At 39.5% G+C, this 16931-nt stretch overlaps 1 protein-coding gene across 1 annotated transcript; it reads left to right on the top strand.

Moving 5' to 3' along the window:
- Positions 1-16148: 16148 nt before the first annotated feature.
- LOC108736259 lies at positions 16149-16682 on the top strand. Its single transcript, XM_018468617.1, has one exon. The coding sequence runs from the start codon at positions 16149-16151 to the stop codon at positions 16680-16682; it is 534 nt and encodes a 177-aa protein (XP_018324119.1).
- The last annotated feature ends 249 nt before the right edge of the window (positions 16683-16931 follow it).

Raw genomic sequence — 16931 nt, forward strand, 5'->3', positions numbered from 1 at the left:
ACTGTATTTTTTCCCTTCAAAAAGCAATATTTTATCAACACGCGAAATTCCTTTTTATCCATTTTTTTCACAATAACAAAAGTTGCTTCACTAAAAATGCTATAATTCACAAACTAATGATCCGACAGCCGTCAAATTTATAGACGCGTCTTTTGAAGGTTAGGACTAACTGAAAATCATATGGATTTAGTTCTGGTGCCGCCATCTATGTGTCAGGCCGGGGACTTTTCAATTGACCCTAGTATATGTCACAAAATGTTCAAGCGCTTTAACGGAACAGTCTTCAGTCATCCATCTAGAAGCTTAAGTTAACCCTACTAGAACTCCAGGCGGACTATTATTTGAGATAATATCTTTTGTAGTTCACTCTAGGAAAGACTAAAATAGGCGGTAAGAAACCACCAGCAGCAGTAATAAAGAACAGATACAAATTTGTTTTGAACCTCTTTCAGCTGTCACTTTAGGTGGTTTGGTGACGGAGCTACAGCCTGTTTCGACGGCGTTAAAAATTGTATTTGCGTAAAACAGTGCTCAGTTTCTCAAAAGAGTTGTTTACATTTGTTTTAGTAAGACTTGTTGCACGGGATAGAGAAGTGCTTTCAGGTTTTCTCACAGCTGTCTTTGTTCGTGCTCATTAACCGTTTGAGCGAATCGTCACCCGCAGTTTCAATTTCCTTTAACCTGTGCGCGTGTAAGGGATATGTTTCCATAATTGTAGGAAATAATAATAAATGATCTTACACGAACACTACAAACTTTAATCTAATTTAACAATCAACAAGCGCGAGAATACAGCGGATAAATGGCGGAACAACTAGTAGTAGACTATATCGATTATTTTTGCGCGCCACGTTTTAAGACTCCACAGTGACTAAGACCATAGACTAGTGAAGACTTGACAAGTCCGCGACAACCAACGTCATAGAAGTTAGATGTTCTATGACCATAGACATAACATGATACACTACAAACCCTAGATCACTAACCTTATTTTTCAACGCTTATTACTAAACTTCGTCGTTTCGACTACGCTGTCAAAAAAGTAGGTTTATAAGGTTTTATTGAATAAAATATTTATTTCTTTTACATTATTTTTTTATTATAATCATTTATTACGAAAAATATAACATTTTTATTTATTTAAATCACATATTTGTTACTTAATCAGCCTTTTTAATGAGACCTAATTTTTCGCTCCAAATAATGGTATTTGTTTTTTTAAGTGCTTACCTATTAAAAAAAAGAACACAGTACTTTGAAAAAAAACTAAAATAATCAAAATTAACATATAGAATCAACAAAAAAACAACATTTTGGTAAAAAAAACTATGAAGTAAGACATTTGTGACACACATCAAGTTCGCCACACAATGATTTATTGCACTTGTAGCAACTAGATTTCGTCATCCTTCGTTTTGCTGACGGGCATATGGCACAAATTTTTCTTTTATCTGCGATAGGGTGACCTGCAGCTTCTCTTTCTTCAGTCTCAAGTGTCAAACTCGATCTACTACTTCCTGGCATATTCAAAATTTGTGTAATAGAATCGCGCAGACCAGTTTGAAGTGTGGGCACTTGTATTCGTTTTTGCATATGTGGCTCGACTAACTTGTGATGTAAACTTTTCAAGTATTCACGCCTCGATAAAGGTTTTTTATTTGCCTCCATATTGTTCGTTACGTATACAATATAACTATTTATGAATGCTATATTGAGTATTCCGTAAAAATTGCATAAAGGCCAACGTCGAGTTTTGCGGCTGCAAGAAGCAAGGGAGCACATTTGGTCCAACGTATCTACTCCACCTTTGGTTTGGTTATAAAATTCAACCATTGTTGGCTTGTTAGAAGTCTCATCCATCGTTCCTTCTTCATCGCAAGTTGAAAGTAAAAATACTACCTTTTGAGGTTTGGGCTTGTACGAAAGCAATGTGAGTTCATTGTCATAGCAGAAAATAGCAGTACCAGTTGTACGTGTGCGCTCGTTTTGTAACTCTGTCGGTATTTCTCGTTTGTTTGCTCTTAGAGTTCCAACTAAAGTCAGCTTGTACGGTTCTTTTAGTAAGCTTTTGGCTAATGGCACCGAGGTGAACCAATTGTCCATTCCTATTAGTGCCATGAACAGTACGTGTCAATTTTTTCACAAAATATTCCCCGAGTGGCAAGCCGTCTGTTTTAGTAAAAGAACCCAGATAGGGCTCTGCGTCTACCATATATTTTGTAGAATTATCTACTACCATAACAATTTTAATGCCATATTTATTTGGCTTATTAGGGATATAAATTCGAAATGGGCATCTTCCCCTGAAGCCCAGTAATTGTTCATCAATAGTAAGGTAAGAACCAGGTTTGTAGTTTTCTTGACAGGCAGCTATAAAAAGATTCCACAGATCACGAAATGGAGCATATACATCAGCCTGTCTACGTTGTTGGCGCGTAGACTTATCGTCAAATCTAAGGCAGCTTATTAGAAAATCAAATCTCTCATTTGACATTGTACTACGGTATCTATTTCCACAAAAAGTAGTATCAAATATCTCCTTTGATGGCAAATGATTATCCTTCATTGCTGCAGTTAACGTAAGAATTCCGATAAGAGCTCTAACCTCACTAGCATCTGTTGGTCTCTGAGTGGCAGTTGATATGTCTTTGATTTCTTCAAACACTTTATTTACACCTTAAACCTAACTATATAATAACCTACAACTAGAATACAAATATGCGGAAACGACAAGTAACAAAATATATACAAAACAAACGAAGATAATATATACACACAAAAGGAGTCGTAACAAAATATATACAAAACAAACGGAGATAATATATACACACAAAATGAGTCTGAGCAGGACCAAAAAAAAAACACTGAGAAACAACACTTACTCTAACTGGCAGTCGGTGGTTAACGGCTGGGCGAAGTAAAAAACTGAGGTGACTGGTGGTGGAACTCCTTCTCCCTTGCCGTGGGTCGGTGGAATATGGGAGTTCTTGTTGGTACTGAGAGAAGCATGGGTATATATACAAATTTCAGTACCGAACAAGGGTTGGGAAAAAGAGGGGTTGAAAGTGGGGTAGTGAGAGAAGGGCGAAAGTAATGACTAAAAACGAATTCGTTTTTAACGTTAAGTTCGCGGAGGAAAATGAAAAAACTGATAGCAGAAACGGATAGAGCATGCTTGGAAACATAGAAGTAAAAAAAAGATACGTGATTTTATGTTTAGAATTAGCAAAATAGGAAAAAGGTCTTTAAAAAAAGAAGTAGAAAAATAATGTCTTGCTCATAAAAAAAGTAAGAGGGGAAACTACAACCGCATAAGGGTAAAAAAATAGTAGAAAAGAAAAAAAAAATAGAGTAAAGCTAATTGATTATAGTAAATGAAAGTTTTTAAGTAGAAAGATAGAAGAGCGTAGTTATGTACAAGAACGGTTGTAGCGGATGGTGCAGGTAGTTGGAGCAGGTAATGAAAGGGAAAACCGTACCTTTGGTGACGTCACATAGCGGATCGTTACGTTGGTTGAAGTTCCGGGAATAAACTACGCTGTATGTTGTATGTTGATATCAATTCCTCCCCGGTTTGAGCGAAGTTTATTCCTTGACGAGAGAAACGGGATGTAGCTGGTTGTGATGCATCTTGGTAAGTCTGTCTCCCTTCTGGACCCAATAGGTGTTTCCACCTGCGTAACTGTGGATCTGATGAGGACCGGACCACCGGGGAGCGAAGCCAGCGTGGAAATGATCTTCGGCGCTGGAGAGAGGGTGTTCACGGCAGTACACTACTTGCTGTGGCTCGTACCGAGGGACTTCTTTAGCAGGATGTAGCCCCTGTAGATACTGCTGTTGGTGCTGCATGATGTCCCGTACTCTCTCTTCGTAAGGATGGGGATTTGCGGCACCTTTGTCGTGGTTCCACTCTCCCGGTCTCACAAGGGATCGTCCGAAAAGAGCGAAGTATGGCGTAACTCCCGTTGCGGCATTCTTCCGATCACGCAGATCGAACAGAATCTTGCTCAAGTGGTTATCCCAGTTGCGGTGCTCACCTTGTTGAAGATAAATCCGGAGACCAACCTTGATATCCTGATTACGCCTCTCAGTAGGGTTCGCCCTGGGATGGTAGGTGGCCGTGGTCCAATGCCGAGCTTTCCATCGAACACATGCATCCTTCCAACTTTGGCTGGTGAATTGCGATCCGTTATCTGTCAGAATGGCACGAGGATAACCAAACCTATGCAGGACTTCGTTCTCCAGTAGACGAGTTATCGCCGATGTGGTGGCAGAACCGATGGGGAAGGCTTCGATCCAACGTGAAAAGAGATCCGTGACCACCAGGATAAACTTCTTTCCGCGGGTTGTTCGAGGATATGGGCCCATTAAGTCCAAGGCAATGGTGTCCCAAGGTCGGTCGGGCTGTCGGGGGCGTAAACCAGCAGGTAAGACTCGATGTTTTTTGGTACATAGGCAGATATGGCATCTACGTACATGTTGGGAAACATCGTGCTTTATTTTCGACCATTTATAATACACAGATATCCTTCGAATGGTTTCTTGTATACCAGGATGTCCGGCCTCATCGTGGTATCTGTGTATTATTCTCGGTTGCATGGCGGTCGGAACCAACATCAACCAGGTATCCGCTTCTTTCTGCCATACGATGTCTTCATGTAATCGATATCGTTGAAGGAAATCGACGTCCTCCTGGGTTTGGCCATCGGGATGGTCATTCAGGAAAGCGCAACGTTGCCGGATGTTGATGATTTCCGGATCGGTTTCTTGTTCCTGGCGGATTTCGTCGTGGCTCGTCTCGATCTGTATTTGAGACGCCATTGGGTTTCTGTTGTCCGGAGGGATCAGACGGGTCACGTTGTCAATGTCCTGGTCTACATCGTCTGACCCAGGCAGGCGGGATAAGGCATCTGGGAGCTGATTAGCGTTACCGGGACAGTGCTCTAAGGTAAACGTGAACTCTTGGAGTAGCAGAGCCCATCTCGTTAGCTTTGCTCGCGCATCCTTCATAGTCTGCAACCACGTGATTGTCCGGTTGTCGGTCCTCAGGATAAAACGTTTATCCTCCAGGTAGGGTCGATACTTCTTAATGGCCCAGACGATAGCAAGGCACTCCTGCTCATTGCTATGGTAGGCTCGCTCGGTAGGGTTGAATCGGGTGCTGGCGTAAGATATTATATGTTTGATGTGATTGGGTCCTTCCTGATACAGCACGGCAGCGGCACCCTGTTTACTGGCGTCAGTTTGGAGGATGAACGTTTTGTCAAAATCGGGGCGGTGTAAACCGAGCGGTTGTTTCATTAAGGCTTTTATTTGCTCGAAAGATTGTTGACACTCGTTAGTCCACTGCCATTTTCTTTTTAGACTCAGCAGATCCGTTAAAGGAGCTGACACGTCGGCGAATCGGGGTAGGTACTCGCGGAGCCAATTACACAACCCTAAAAATTTCTTTAATTCCTTCCGTGTGGTCGGCGCAGGCGATTCGTGGATTCTTCCGAGATGAATAGGAAGCGGAGAGTTTCCGTTGTCCGAGATCAGGTGTCCCAAGTAGGTTAACGTCCTCGACCCGAAGACGCATTTTTCCGGTGCACATGCCAGATTGTGCTGCTGTAATCTCTCGAATACGCGGCGAAGGTGCTGGATGTGTTCTTCCCAGGTTCGCGAGAAGACAATTATATCATCAAGATACACGAGGCAAAATTTCCGCAGATATCCCGCCAACACCTCCTGACCCATTGTACGCTGAAACGTGGCGGGAGCTCCTTTTAGCCCAAAAGGCATAACCTTGAAATGGAATTTTCCTCCATCTGGGGCGGTAAAAGCGGTGAGAGGCCGGGACTCCGGATGCATCGGAATCTGCCAATATCCTGACTTTAGGTCGAGAGTCGAAAAAATGTTGCAATGTCCAATGGCCTTCAAGGTCTCTGGTATAGCGGGAAGGGGTGAAACTTCATCATAGGTGAGGTTGTTCAGCCGCCGGAAATCCACACAGAACCTTGTGTCGCCGTTCTTTTTGCTTACCAAAACCACAGGGGAGTTGTACGTGGATTGGCTTGATTCTATTATATTATCAGCAAGCATTTCTTCGACTTGTTGTTGAATTATTTTCTTTTTCCCTTCGGAGTACCTGTAAGGCGGCAGGCAAAAATGTTCGTCTTTAGAAAGACGAATGACATGTTGGGCTGTCTTCGTTGGGGCCGTCGGCTTTGCGAATACCGCCGGGAAATCCTCAATAATTTTTCGAAATTGGTCGCTGTAGTCCAGGGGAAAATGCTGTGTGATCAGCTGTTCGATTGGCGTTGTCTGAATGCTTGGAATTTGCGTTGGTTTAATCCAGTAGATAGTCTGGCGTACTTCTACACCGAAATGGATGCATTTTCTTTCGAAATCGCACGTGGCATTGACTTGTAGGAGCCATGGCATTCCGAGAATGACGTCATCCTTTAGGCCTTCGGCGACGAACGCTTGGATTTCCTGTGGCGACTCGTTGACATGTATCGTTATTGATGTGATACCCAAAATAGGCATGGTCGTTCCATCCGCGAGGCTGGCGGCTGAGGTCGAACAGAATGTCGTCTTTACGTCTTGTGCCAGGCGAGTGCTAATGAAATTGTGGGATGCTCCTGTATCCAATAGCGCTTCGACATATGAATCGTCTAGACGAAGTTGAATTCTCGGCATCCAACAGGGTGATGTGGCAAGTTGGTGGGTTTGTACAGGTGAATCCCCGACCTTTAGTGAGGGCGTTGGGGAGACGCGTTTCCCTCGGTCTGTCTCCAGTTTCCCGACTGCGTGCATCGTTTTCCCTGGAGGATCGGGCAATCCCGGTGGAAATGCCTTTCCGGGCAGTAATGGCATTTTGGCGGAGCTGCGGTCGGAGGTGTCCTGGACACGTTACTCTTCGGTTCCTCTCGTGGGCGAGTTGACGAAGAGACCGGTGTTTGGGCGAGGTCACGTTCAATTTCTGTAGTTCTCCTGAGCAACTCGTCTAGGGTATTTGGCTTGGGGGCTCGTAGAAAGATGCGTACTGAGGGACGCACGAGCTCGATTAGCAGCTGTATACATGACTCCTCAGGTTTTTGTGGTTCGAGCCTCTGCAGAAGTTGCAGTTTATTAAGCAGAAATATTTCTGTGTCGTCCTTAGTGTTTTGTTTTTGACCATACAACTGGGCCGTTAGGTTGGTTAAAACTTCCGGGCTGTTATATTTCGCCAGAAGCCTAGTTTCGAAATTTTCCCAGTGCCACTGGAATTTTTCATAAGGACGCCACCAGACTGCCGCGTTCCCTTTCAATTCCTTAGTAACCATCCGCACTCGATCACTGTCATCTATCCTGTATTTCTGGAAGAACGATCGGCAATCTTCCAAGAATCTCTCGGGATCTTCGGTCACGTCACCGCTGAATGAAGGGGCCGGTGGTGGTGTTTGAGCGTTAGTTAAGACCCGCTGTAGAATGGTCTCCAGCTGAAGACCACTGAAATGGATATTCGGTTCGCTATTGGGCGCCACTTGGTGTTTAGGCACTCCAAGAAGTGCGATGTCTCCCTCCTCGTCGTTGATTACCTTCTCACTCTTCCTTGGCATGGTTAAAAATTTTTGTACTGGCTAGTTCAGTTTAGTGCACATGCGCGGATTCGTTCTATTTCACTAATAGACTGTCTCTTGCCCCACGCGTTGGGCGCCACTTGATATGTCTTTGATTTTTTCCAACAATTTATTTACACCTTAAACCTAACCATATAATAACCTACAACTAGAATACAAATATGCAGAAACGACAAGTGACAAAATATATACAAAACAAACGGAGATAATATATATACACAAAAGGAGTCTGAGCAGGACCAAAAAAAACACTGAGAAACAACACTTACTCTAACTGGCAATCGGTGGTTAACGGCTGGGCGAAGTAAAAAAACTGAGGTGACTTGTGGTGGAACTCCTTCTCCCTTGCCGTGGGTCGGTGGAATATGGGAGTTATTGTTGGTACTGAGGGAAGCATGGGTATATATACAAATTTCAGTACCGAACAAGGGTTGGGAAAAAGAGGGGTTGAAAGTGGGGTAGTGAGAGAAGGGCGAAAGTAATGACTAAAAACGAATTCGTTTTTAACGTTAAGTTCGCGGAGGAAAATGAAAAAACTGATAGCAGAAACGGATAGAGCATGCTTGGAAACATAGAAGTAAAAAAAAGATACGTGATTTTATGTTTAGAATTAGCAAAATAGGAAAAAGGTCTTTAAAAAAAGAAGTAGAAAAATAATGTCTTGCTCATAAAAAAAGTAAGAGGGGAAACTACAACCGCATAAGGGTAAAAAAATAGTAGAAAAGAAAAAAAAAATAGAGTAAAGCTAATTGATTATAGTAAATGAAAGTTTTTAAGTAGAAAGATAGAAGAGCGTAGTTATGTACAAGAACGGTTGTAGCGGATGGTGCAGGTAGTTGGAGCAGGTAATGAAAGGGAAAACCGTACCTTTGGTGACGTCACATAGCGGATCGTTACGTTGGTTGAAGTTCCGGGAATAAACTACGCTGTATGTTGTATGTTGATATCACAGTTACATTCTTGTATTTTTCAGATTTTAGTGCAATCTCAGCATTGGTATAGGTGACAATTAGATTTACCATATCGTCTGTAATAAAAGACAAAAAGCAACACAAAGGATCTAATTCATTTTTGCACATGCGAGTAGGTCCAGGTCTAATGTGTACAATATTTCATGCAGCTGTTCGGCTTTGTGACCTTGGTTTTAGCGAAGACCATTTGTGCTTATCTTTTCCGCGAAGTATGTTACGGGATGGTATAATAATCAATTCGTTACGTTCCTGTGCCGAAGTACCAGGTATCTGATCTTCAATTGATGGAGATGCATGGTCATTTACCTGAACGTCTTGACCTGGAGGTGGATGTTGTGTCAAAGAAGAAACCTCATCCTCACTAACTGACTCATAAGCTGGATCAACCTCGATGTGGTCTTCCTTCTCACTCTCTGATGAATTTTCTTCGTCACTATTATCTGCTAATAATTGCTGAAGAATCGCATCTAAAATAAAAAAATATTATACATTACTTTTATGTTGTAAAAACTAAAAAATAAACTTAAAATATTAGAAACACAATAGTACAAAATATAACGTTAACACTAACCTTCGTCGATGCGACGAGCCATTGTCGCTGGTCCGGCGCTTACAGGCCTCTTGCACAAGAAACACTTCCGTCTGTCGCGGGGGCAACAGGTCAACTGAGATTACACGAGAGCTGCAATAGATGCGACCGCGCACTCAAAATTTACGGCACTTTTTTCGAATTCGCGTCGTCGATTCGACGAAGCTTAGTGGTCTACGGTTAATGTATCTGGGCAGATATCATTAGCCATGGCATAATCAAATGTTAGCTTCTTAATTTGCTGCCTTGTTAGGCCATAGCACATTTTAGAAGCCGTCTTTAAATAATCTGCAAGCATATTCTCCTGGTCTGTTGTAAAAAATACGCTTATTCCCTATATTAGGACAGTGTTTATAAGATAATCCACCAGAAGCTTTTACTTTTTTAACTATTTTAGCTAAGTAAACCCTCGATATATTTGTGGCAGGAACAGACCATGAAAATTTCTTCTCGAAATTCGTTTCGGTATCCTTCTTCTGTAAGTAACTTGCAAATTCAGGTACTTTTGCTGGTTGCCACTTTTTCAGAGAAAGAACTTATTAAAATACTTCTCTTTCTGATATAGTGTTGTACTTATTTTGAAGTGGATATTAAATTGAGAAACTTTCAATTACTTTTCCTTTTCGTTTGATTATTGCACTTATTTAAGTAAAGTAAAATACTTCATAAAAGCAAACGTTTATTTAGGAATCGAGTTAGTAACTGACTTATTTTCTACAGGATTTCCTTTTTATAATTTCGGAGTTACAGCCCCACCTACGGCGCCAAGAGGGTTTCTTATACTATCTTTTGATTGTTTATTTATTATGTAACACCTTTCTTAAGCGAAAAATTATTTTACTATACATTATTTATGTTACTTAACTTAGCTGAAGTTAAAATAATAGAAAGGTGTAATATTCTTAAATGATGACGCAATTAGTGGATTCTTAGGCAACTCCATTCTTCTTTGTGGTGGACTGCTGTTAACGGGGCGCCTGGGAGGATTTCCGTATTTTCTCTTTCCATTGGTTCCTTGGAATATTTTCGCACCAGAATAGCGCTCGGTGTAGAGGGTCTTCGGCTTCTGACATTGTTGCAGTTGTTTTTTTGAAGGCATGGTAGATCGCCTTCAGATTTGTAACATCGTTTTCATGGGCTGATGAGTTTGAGGCAACTGGGGCAGCAGCACCAGCATGTTAAAATGCTCATTACACAAGTCTGAAAAAAACAATTGAGAGCTATTTTGTTCTCTTTGAGTAACTTTTATGTTTTTCGGTGTGCTGAATCCGAAAATAACTTTCAATTTGTCAATGTATCTATGTTAAACAAGTTATTATATTAAAATAAAAGATAAAATACAAGAAAAAAAAATTTAATGTATGATTGCGTAACAAAACTTATTTTTTTATCTAAAATGCGTTCATTAGTAAGCACTAAACACATTTATTTTTCCCAGTATGACTCCTTTTGGTGCATTTTCGCTTGTAGGAAGCATCTGGAAGATCTCTCTGAAGCATCCAACAGTAAGCTGCCATCACCGAGACGCTCCATATTCCCTGGTATCTTTTTTCCATCTCCTTAATATCTTGGTAAAATCGTTCACCTTTCTCTTCACTCACATCTCTTAAATTTTCTGGAAAGTAGTCGAGGTGGGAATGAAGAAAATGTACTTTTAAACTCATTAGGCAACCTAAAGCTTGAAATGCTTCTAACATTCTTTTGACGATTTGTTTATAGTTAGGGTCTTTGTTGATGCCTGAAAATTTCTCTATGACCTCTTCAAAAGCAACCCACCCTTCTCTTTGAGGATCAGTCATGGTTGTGATGAATTGTGGATCAGCCATAAGTCGTCTAATATCATGTTCAACGAAAACACCTTCCTTCAACTTTGCCTCCGAGAGGCCTGAAAACTTTGATATTAAGTATTTGAAGGAATTTCCATCACATGAAAGTGACATTACAAGTTGCTTCATCAATCCCAGCTTTATGTGAAGCGGTGGTAGAAGAACTTTATAAGGAAGCACCAAAGTTTCATGCAGGACGTCCTTTTCGCTAACGTTAAGCTCTTNCAAAAAACATTTTAATTATTAATATACTTGATTCAAATATAAATTTATATATAATACCTCGTCATTGCTTCAATTCTATTCATAACTTTCGCGTTGTATACAGAAGGAAATATGGTTGGAATGTAACTCGGACTCGATGCTTCCTCTGATTTTTTATTTTTAATGAAATGCTCACTGCAAAGGCTTTGGATACCATGGTGATCCATCCGGACTGGAAATTAGTTCAGTTACTTTACTTTTTCCAATGATTTTTTCATAACATAAATCACGAATAATGTGCTTGCTTTTCTCTGTCAAACGCTACAGAGTGAGGTTATGGGACTTACTTTTTTCTCCTCACAGCTACAATCCATTTGTTTCTCTGCTCCACTTTATGCTTTGCTGTTGGAAATTGATAAAATTTGCACTTGTTGCGAATACCATTATTTTTTCAATTCACTACACAACAAGTCGAACGGCCCATTTTTTTAAAAACACAATGCTAATCGTACGGAAAACTTCCCGGATTATTTTTCCTGTTCGCCACCGCCGCGCTGGGGTAGATTCACTTATCCCCTCCAAAGACTTGCACGGGGCGAATAGCGATTATTACGAAGGAGTTTTGTTGTTTTATATGGTCCGAGAAACTTATTGCAACTGGGTGGTCTACTTTATATTGCGTCGTTTTCTTTTTTTTCTTATTAAATGATTTCTGGTTTTCTTCTTGAATTTTGGTTATATTTCTTTTTGCTTCAAGCCGCAATTCGTCGCGCTGCTCCTCAAACATCTTTATACATTCTGTTCAGACCAGGGTACATTTACCTGCCGTTTCCTTGAAGCATTAAGTTGGAAATTCAAATATTCAATTTTGTTGGTTTTTACAAATATTATACGTAAGTGGTTTAGGTGTAATTTTAGCGTATCGAACTTTGCAGGTAACAATATCTTTAAGATACTTTATCTTCAAGTACTTAAATAATATTAGAAACCAGTTGGTTAGCACTTTCACCCCTTCCTCTATCAGAGTGGAGATTATGTTATAAATAGGCTGACACACTCATAATGAGACATCAAAATAGAGGCAACATCAAAAAAGAACAGAGATACAGCAACAAAGAACAATTAAGACAACAACATACAACAATTAGTAGCATCAGTGTAATCATCAAGTTCAGGGTCTTCAATATATGTAGTAACTGTATATATGTAAATAAATATTACTAAGTGCAGTTATTGGTGTTATTCATCACTGAGGTAAATTATTTGCACTTACAATCCTTCGAAAATTTCGTATGCTCCCTCATAGGAGAAAGAAGTGGCGCGGCTGCGCAAAATAAATAAAACATTGGTCCTTCGAGCCGGATATTAGTGCAAATAATAATTTCGTGTGAAATTGTATCATCATATCAGCAATCATCAAGCAGAAGTCCCTTCGAATCATCACGTAATCAACAATCATCATCATAAGCGGCAAATCAACCACAGTTCGCTTCGCACTCCAAATCACATAGGATCATTATCAATACAAGCATCTTCACGGCATATATAAGGTAAGTGCGACATCCTATTATTTATCCCATCCTACTTGTATCGCTTTAATCATTTATATAAACATGGAAGATCTAAGGACTTTAATTTCACAAAGGGCTCAACTCAAATCCCGTTTAACCAGATTCAAAAATAGTGTAACGCCATTTCAGAAATTACTTCAATTAATAGTGAGCACGTAACTGAAATTAAAGATAGGCTTTCTAATATCAATAATATCTTGGTAGAGTACGAACAAATTCACTTTAAAATAATTAGCATATCCGATGACATCGCGCATGAAAATGATATAGAACAATTTGAGCGTTCATTTTATGAAACCACGGCATTTGCTAAAACTTTGATTGCTAACGTGTCGATCAAAGAACAAAGTCAATCAGATAGTAAAAATAATGAAAAAGAACCAGTTGGTGACCTGCTAAAGTTGCCAAGCATTAGTTTACCTACCTTCAATGGTCAGTTTGAAGGGTGGTTAGAGTTTCACGATGCCTTTGATGCGCTTATAAATAAGAATTCTAAATTATCCAACATACATAAATTTTATTACTTGTTATCGGCAGTTAAGGGTGACGCTGCTCAATCACTTAAAACATTAAAAATATCATCGGACAATTATGAGGTAGCTTGGGATTTGCTCAAACGAAGGTATGAGAATAAAAAATTAATCGTGCAGAACAGTATTAAATCATTATTTAACATAGAACCAATGAGAAAGGACACCTATAACTCCTTGCAATACTTATTAGATGATACGTTAAAATTAATTCAGTGTTTGAAAACTTACGAACAACCCACTTTAGATACTATTTTAATTTACATCATAAGTTCTAAGTTAAGTAATAGTACTAGGCATGAATGGGAATCCTTAACGTTAAAAAGTGAATTTCCGACCTTTACAGAGTTCACTAAATTTCTAGAAAGTAGATGTAGCATACTAGGTTCATTAGAAGTCAACAAGACCAATCATAACGTATTTAGCACCAACAGTAAGCCAATAAACAATCATTCAAAATCATATGTTAGCACTTCTTCGAATTATTGTCATTTTTGCAAGGTATCTGAACATAGCATTTATAATTGTAAAGCATTTTTAAACTTAAGTGTAAACAAACGTATCATAGAAATCAAACGTCTCCGACTATGTTTAAATTTCTTTAGGAAGAATCATTTTTTGAAAGACTGCCTTGCACAAAAATGTAAAAAATGTAATAAGAAACACAACACCCTCGTTCATATTGAAGAACGGGACAACAAGCAAAATATTTGTCAGAACAATGAACCAGAAGATAATAATCACAATTCTGATAACTCAGCAGGACCGCCCAGTAGTAGTAACGTCAGTAACGTATCTGTAACAAAGGCCGTCTCCTATACAAACTATTCCGTAGGTAATGCTCCGTCAATTCAAACATTATTGTCAACCGTATGTGTTAATGTATTCGATTGTCATGGTTCATTTCAAAAATGCAGAATTTTATTAGACGTAGGCTCACAATCGAACTTCATCACTAAATCAGCGTGCATAAGACTTGGGCTCCAAAAATCCGAATGTAACTTATCCGTATGTGGTATAGGCGAAACAGTAGCTAATATACGATTCCGAACTTCAGTAAGGATCAAATCTCGTGCTAGCGATTATGTTAGGGAAATTTCATGTTTCATCTTGGACAGAATAACCGACAACATACCGATTATTCCATTCAAGTTAAGTGATTTAAAAATACCCACAAATATTAAACTGGCCGATAGTAATTGCAATGTTCCAGGTAATGTAGATATCCTTATCGGAGCCGGTTTGTTCTGGGAATTGCTTAACGTAGGTAGAATTAAGTTAGGTAAAAACAAGTCAATATTACAAAACACAAAATTAGGTTGGATTTTAGGGGGAGATATATATGAAACAAATAATCAGGATAACCAAGGAAACCATATTGTGTCTTGTTGTAGCATCCAAGATAGTAACACTATTTTAAGCAACCAGTTAGAGAAATTTTGGGAATTAGACAACTTTGAATATAAAAAATATGATAATTACTCTAAAGAAGAAGCATTTTGCGAGGATCATTTCGTCGCAACGCATCGACGAAATGAAGAGGGTAGATTTATAGTTAGCATACCATTTAAGCGTTCGGTTAGCGAATTAGGAGACTCTAAACAATTAGCTTTAAAACGATTTTACTCAATAGAAAGAAAATTATCAAAAAAGGTAATCGATTCTTTAGGTATTAAATTCCATCAGCAACTTTATTGGTGTGATTCAAAAATAACATTAGCATCGTTAGCAAAATCACCCTTTAATTGGAAGATTTTCGTAGCAAATAGAGTGTCAGAGATTCAAGCGTTGACAAATTACAATGATTGGAGGCATATAGCTTCTAAAAGCAATCCTGCTGATCTCGTAACTCGCGGTATGTCAGCTAAACAACTTAAAACCTCACAGTTGTGGTGGAATGCTTCACATTGGCTTTCATGCGACGAAACTCAATGGCCGATTAGTACGATTGTAGATACAACGGCACCTGAAGAAAGGATCATAGCTAACGTTTCGACTTGTCAGGATCCATTAAAGTTATTTTCTAAATATTCACAACTAAATAAACTCAAACGAATAGTTGCTTATTGCTTACGTTTTGCATATAATAGTAAACACAAAATAGAATATAGGCGCAGGGGTGCGCTAACAAGTTTCGAAATTAAAAATTCATTAAACGTGCTGATAAAATACGCCCAATTGCAAACATATAACCGCGAGATAAATGATTTAGCAAGAAAGGGGAAAATAGAAAACACAAGTAAATTATTGTCGCTTAACCCCATTTTACATGAAGACCAAATATTGCGAGTAGGAGGTCGTCTTCAAAATTCATTATTCTGTCGTAATAAAAAGCATCCGATCATTCTTCCTCCTAGTCATTTATTGACTAATATGATTATCACAAGTGAACATATTAGGCTGCTTCATTGCGGAGTGAATCAGGTACTAGCATCATTGCGCGAACAGTATTGGCCAATCTCTGGTAAAAATACTGTAAAAAAAGTATTGCATAATTGCATTCCATGTTTTCGAGCAAACCCTAAGACTACTGCACCTTTGATGGGATCATTACCCCAAACCCGCGTAACACCAGCACCTCCTTTCCACAACTGTGGCTTGGATTACGCTGGTCCTGTCATTAGTAGAGACAGAAAGGGACGTGGGGCGAAATCATTAAAATGTTATATATGCGTATTTGTATGTTTCGCAACTAAGGCAATACACCTCGAACTCATAACAAGTCTAAGTGCAGAAACATGCTTGGCTACCTTACGCAGGTTCACATCCAGGCGCGGCGTTCCCTTAAACATATATTCAGACAATGGTACGAATTTTGTCGGTACGAAGTCTATGCTAAAGGATCTCTATAACATGCTAAACGATCCCAGTAATATTTCAGCAATAAAAAATACTTTAAACGAGGTTGGCGTAACATGGCATCTTATTCCTGCCCGTTCTCCACATTTCGGTGGACTTTGGGAGGCGGGTGTCAAATCTGTGAAACGGCATTTGATGCGAGTTGGCAGTCAAACGTCTTTAACTTACGAAGAATATAATACTCTTCTAATACAGATTGAAGCGATACTAAATTCACGCCCTATTTCTCCATTATCAAATGACCCTAATGACCCTAATCCTTTAACTCCATCTCACTTTTTAATCGGTCGCACTCTTACTTCCTTGCCGGAGCCATCACTAGCTGATGTAAGCGACAACCGTCTGAGCAAATTCGAACATGTGCAGAAAATCAAGCAGCATTTCTGGAAGCGGTGGAGCAAGGAATATGTGAGCGAGCTCCAATCCAGGACGAAATGGAAGCAACAGCAAGAGGCTTTACTGCAAGAGGGTGCTCTAGTAGTGCTAAAGGAGGACAATCTGCCTCCTCTAAAATGGCGGCTCGGATGAGTGACGGAGGTCCACCCAGGGACCGACAAAATTGTTAGAGTGGTATCCGTGAAGATTGGTAGTGGCTCGATCATAAAGAGAGCAGTGAACAAAGTGTGCGTTCTCCCGTTAAACAATGCGTGAATACAAGGACTATTAATAAAGAGAAACTTTATTAGGTTAACGTAGATTTAGATTTATTACCATTAATATCCTTAATTATTGCCTACTTATATGTGTTTGTTAATCATTTATGTTTCTTAATTATTT

The sequence above is a fragment of the Agrilus planipennis genome, unplaced genomic scaffold (assembly GCF_000699045.2).
Source record: "Agrilus planipennis isolate EAB-ADULT unplaced genomic scaffold, Apla_2.0 scaffold97, whole genome shotgun sequence".
Taxonomy (NCBI): domain Eukaryota; kingdom Metazoa; phylum Arthropoda; class Insecta; order Coleoptera; family Buprestidae; genus Agrilus; species Agrilus planipennis.

What these genes read in the sequence shown, in the direction of transcription:
- LOC108736259 (XM_018468617.1), top strand. Translation starts at nt 16,149, where the DNA reads ATGCTAAACGATCCCAGTAATATTTCAGCAATAAAAAATACTTTAAAC.